Source organism: Fundulus heteroclitus, chromosome 14 (genome assembly GCF_011125445.2).
Source record: "Fundulus heteroclitus isolate FHET01 chromosome 14, MU-UCD_Fhet_4.1, whole genome shotgun sequence".
NCBI lineage: Eukaryota > Metazoa > Chordata > Actinopteri > Cyprinodontiformes > Fundulidae > Fundulus > Fundulus heteroclitus.
Window position 1 is genome coordinate 35,096,384 of NC_046374.1, and position 4,920 is coordinate 35,101,303.

The 4,920-nt window shown below is 35.5% G+C and overlaps 1 protein-coding gene across 1 annotated transcript in view; it reads right to left on the minus strand.

Annotated features, from left to right (window-relative positions):
• Nucleotides 1-416, minus strand: part of LOC105919289 (endophilin-A1) — a 44,990-nt gene extending 44,574 nt beyond the window's left edge. The window contains exon 1 of the mRNA XM_012854585.3: nt 155-416. Within this exon, the coding sequence (XP_012710039.1) occupies nt 155-199 (45 nt within the window). The 5' untranslated portion in view covers nt 200-416. The remainder of the gene's footprint in view (nt 1-154) is intronic.
• Nucleotides 417-4,920: the final 4,504 nt, after the last annotated feature.

Genomic DNA, 4,920 nt, shown 5'->3' on the forward strand with positions numbered 1-4,920 from the left:
AGAAGAACAATCCGTGTTTACCTCCCAGCTCTTCGGGTTTAAGTAAAGCTACTGACTCCCGTCAAAACAAAGAGCGTTAAAGTCCAATTATTGTGGGAAAAGAGAGCCGAAGATTAAAAAAAGTAACAAATAAATAAAGATATTTTCTTCCAACCTGGGTGGCTTTATGGAACTGCTTTTTCAATCCCGCGACGGACATCTCTCTTCGGCTTCACAGGCAGAAATAACCAGCAGAAACGGGGTCTCTGTCAAATTCCCGCAGATCGGAGGCTTTAAATTCCCGTTAAAAGGAGGGAAAGCGTCGGTAAATCCTCCGGTTAGGTGAGAACGGTCCGTTTTCTCCGAGGGAACTGGAGGAGAGAGGAGCCAGCGAGGAGGATGATGGCCAGACCAAACCCAGCTGGATCTATTTTCAGGCTGCCAGAGATCGTCTAGTGACGAGATGAGCCACCCGACCTGAAAACAGCGGGCATTTGTTGAAACGAAATATATATTAATAACATATTTATATTAGGGTTGCTTTCTAGTTGTTGTTTTTTTGTTGTTGTCAGATTTAGATAATAAATAACCATTAAATAAACTTTATATAAATAATAAGTTTAGTTAAATTTTATTTATATAGCGCCAATTCATGATACCTGTCATCTTAAGGCTCTTTACAAAGTCAAATTCAGTCAGATTATATAGATTGGTCAGAAAGTTTCCTCTAAGGAAAGCCAGCAGGTTGCATCAAGTCTCTCCAAGCAGCATTCACTCCTCCTGAAAGAGCGTAGAGCCACAGTGGACAGTCGTCTGCATTGTTGATGGCTTTACAGCAATCCCTCATACTGAGCATGCATGAAGTGACAGTGGAGAGGAAAACTCCCCTTTAACAGGGAGGAGAACCTCCAGCAGAACCAGAACCAGGCTCAGTGTGAACGCTCATCTGCCTCGACCCACTGGGGCTTAGAGAAGACAGAGCAGAGACACAGAAAGCACAGAAGCTCACATTGACCCAGGAGTACTTTCTATGTTAGATGGTAGTAGAGGATGATTTGTCTTCCCTGGATGATGTCAAAGCTAACAGAACGCCAGACCAGGTGTACCTTCTATGATGAGAAAAATTACAGAACAAAAAGTTACTAATAAATAAATAATGATAATAAAATATATACTGTCACACTATTTTAGTAGTTTCTGTTCTTTTATTTACTTTCTGTGTCATCATGTGGTGCGTCCATTGTTGCAATTCATCTTGCTTCCACAAATACTTGAACTCATACAATCTTACACAGAATATTTCTGTACATATAAAACGACTTCTCTTTCTGGCATGCAGCTAAGTACCTGACAAATGACAAATACTTATATTTTAAATGTTTCTCTTTTGACTTCTGTTTTTATTCGGAGCCTTGCAAAGAAATTTAATTTACATTGTGAAGGTGCAGTTGAAAGTCTATGTCCATGTCTATGTCTAAATGTTTACCAAAATATATGTTTTATTGTTCATTAAAAGTTGTATTTGTTTCTTCTAATCTCTCTTACTCAAATTAAGAAAATATTTTATTAAGCACAGAAAACAAAGTTTTTCTTGGTGAACTTTTCAGGCACGATTTGCTTCATAATTTTTTGCAATAAACATGAGCAGGAACTTTATTTCTTTATATCATCTAATCATGTTTAAGTTGCTGCTGGGGTAACTTATCTAGCTGAGGGTTTTGCTTCCTTCTGGTGTGTAAACAGCATTCTCCAGAAAAAAACAAACAAACAAACAGAAAAGAGACTTTCATATCAAAGTATCTTAGAAATCTGCGAACATAAGGACTTTTTCTTTTTCTTATAATAGATTTTCTATGAACAAGTTGCTTAACCAATCATATTGTAGCTCTGTTGATTGGACCAGGTGCCTCACTTATGGTTCCCCTTCAAACTCTCATAACTGTGAAAAAAAGGTTCTTGTAGTCCAACTGATTTACAATCAATTCCTTATGGTGCAGAAAAATAAAACACAACTCATCTGTCTCCAGTAGATCTATGCACTAATGATTTTTAACCTTGTTTGAACTAATGAAGGAGCCTGCAGAGCAACCTGACAGCCCTTTTTAAGCGTTTAAGAAACTCTAACCCAGACGGTGGTGATGAAAAAGATAAACGGAAACCGCTTTCAAGGAGTCCCTCATGTGTAAATGAGTATGTTGTTTTTTTACTTCTTTGATTTAAATGTAAACAATGTAGTTAAATTAAGTGGCTTTCATAGCTATTGCTTCTGTTTCCTCTCTGATATTTTTACTCAAACAAAGTCTATTGTAAATTGTATTTTGTAATTAATTTCAATCTCTTACTACTGTGTTGTACCAAAATGTTTAATTGATTTTTTTTATTGTTTTTTGGGGGGTGGAGTTATGCACCTTACCATCATGTATAATTCAACAAAAATGACCGACTTCGTTTTATTTTTGTCTGCTTTTTTATAACCGAGCCTAAAGCTGAAACTTTTACTCTCTAAAACATTTTAGACATTTTTTATTTTTTTTAAATCAAAGATCTAAAAACATTCAATAGCTCCCCCTTTCCCTCGAAGCCTCCATATTTCGGAAATACACGATCTTTGGCAGGGAGGGAGGCGAAGAAGGGCTTGCTGTCACGTGAACACGCCGCCCTCCAGCGTCCACGCGCCGCCCTGTAGAGCACGAGACGTTTACCTTTGATGTGCCGCCTTCAGACGTTTATAATTGTGACGTCATTATAATCATCAAAGGTGGTGTGTGTGTCTGTGTGTGTGGTGGGGAGGTTAAAATAACGACAAAAGAGCAGAAAAGACTGAGGTTTTTATTTATTTTCTTTTTTTTGGGGGGGGTGGGGGTGTTCAGTGTTTCAGCACCATGGACAGCTCAACAGGGGGTCTGATGGCGCATTCAAATACAGCCGGGAAATTATACTATCAAGGGGTGAAAAATAAATACATGAATATAATTTGTTATTTTTTCGTGGTTTCTATGAATAAAATGCACTGAAGTACAGATTAAAGGTTATCATACAAAATGATTTCATTAAATGAACGTAGATCTGTTTAAGAAACTGCCGGGAAACTCAATGCAACGTGAATCTGTCAGAGAATCTTCGGAACTCGGTGTTCCCATGAACCCGAAGCAGGTTGTGGGGCTTTGCTGCCACCTTGTGGCAAGGCAAGGCAAGGCAAATGTATATGTGTAGCACATTTCAGTACAAAGACAACGCAAAGTGCTTTACATCATTAAAATATATGTAATAAAAAAGAATAAAAGAAAAAACAAAATAAAACATGGAAAAATAGAATTTAATAGCAAATATTCAAAACAGTTGGACTACAAAGTTGAACAAATGATGTTTCAGTAAAACAGTTAAACTAGAACAGTTATTTAATCTTGATTTAAAGGAACTCAGGCTTTCAGCACATTTACGGTTTTCTGGAAGTTTGTTCCAGATCAGTGGAGCATAGGAACTAAATGCTGCTTTTCCTTTTTTAGTTGTGGTAAAAAAGTGTGCGCTCACACAACTAGTGCTTCAACACGACAGGGTAGCACAGCCGTTTAAAGTATTAAATAAATAAATACATAGATATAAACTCAGCATACATAAAAAATAAAAATGGATAAAAATATTGTTTTTACTCTGCAGATTTTAGATGTTCATTCAAAAGGTTAGAGCTCAGTTATACTTCTTTTTAAGTAAAACTTATTCATAAATTTAGATTACACAAAGTAAAAGGAAAATTCAAGGCATGATTCAGAAACAAAGCTCTCTCCAGGAGGACATTAGTTTTTAAGTTAAATGTCAAAAGTTGATGCTTTTGGTGGATCTTTGTCAAGACAAACAAGGGTTTTGGTATCTATATGTTTATCAGAATCACATTATAGTGATAGTAAATCATGAATTAAATAGATTGATAGCGATACTTGTTGCTTTGTGTTGTTTACTAACCATCCTAGAACTGGACTTCATTATTTCACTGAGCAGTTATTGTATATTTTCATTCTTGTTGCTTTTGTTTCCTTTGTAGTATTTATGTTTCGTTTTGCTTCCAAGGTTATATTGGGGAAAAAAAGTTTGAAAAATCTGCTATTTTGCTCTGCAAAAACATCACCAAGCTGTTTGTTTTTTTCTTAATTGACTGAACTATTTCCACATCCATTTATTTAGTTTATCAGAGCTCAATTATTAAAGGATTATGGTCATTTCTCTCCAAACATCAGCAGCAGCAGCTCTTTTTGTGTCACGGTGAAACTATTGAACAATTATTCCTGGAATTTTCTCATGTTGTTATATTTTGGTCAAATTTTTTTCCTTACAGGAATAAAATAGGAAACAATACTGTACTGTCAAAAATTTCAAATGTTACATTTCTTCAACAATTCAACCTTTTCTTCAGATGAAAATAAATAGTAAACCTATTTATAATCCCAGCAAACTATTATGTCCACCAGATGATGATGAGTTAATCAAAGTCATAGTTTTAAAGAAACTGACTTAAAAAACTCCATTTAAATAATTGGAAACCTGGGGAAAACACTTATTTTATCTCATAAGCAAACCCCTTTACTATATAAATTTATTTTTTCTTTATTCAATTGTTGTAAAAGACCTCATATTATACACCCAGAGGTGTAGCCTTGGGTGGGCCTAGGGTGTCAGGACCCATCCGATGAAGTGGATGGGTCCTGACACTTAAAGTCATCATAAAAATATTCATAAAATAAAATAAAACGAAGCAGAAAAATATTATAAACACGAAAGCTGCAAGCTTCCTGTTCTGGTTTTCTGGGTTTTCAACTGTCAGCATGTGAAGGTGGTGCTGGATATTATCTTTTTCTTTAAATGTTAACTGTAATATTGTTTTTAATAAAATAAAATAAAATATCAGAAGTTTCCCATTCATTAAAAACGGTTTCGTGTGTCCTGGGC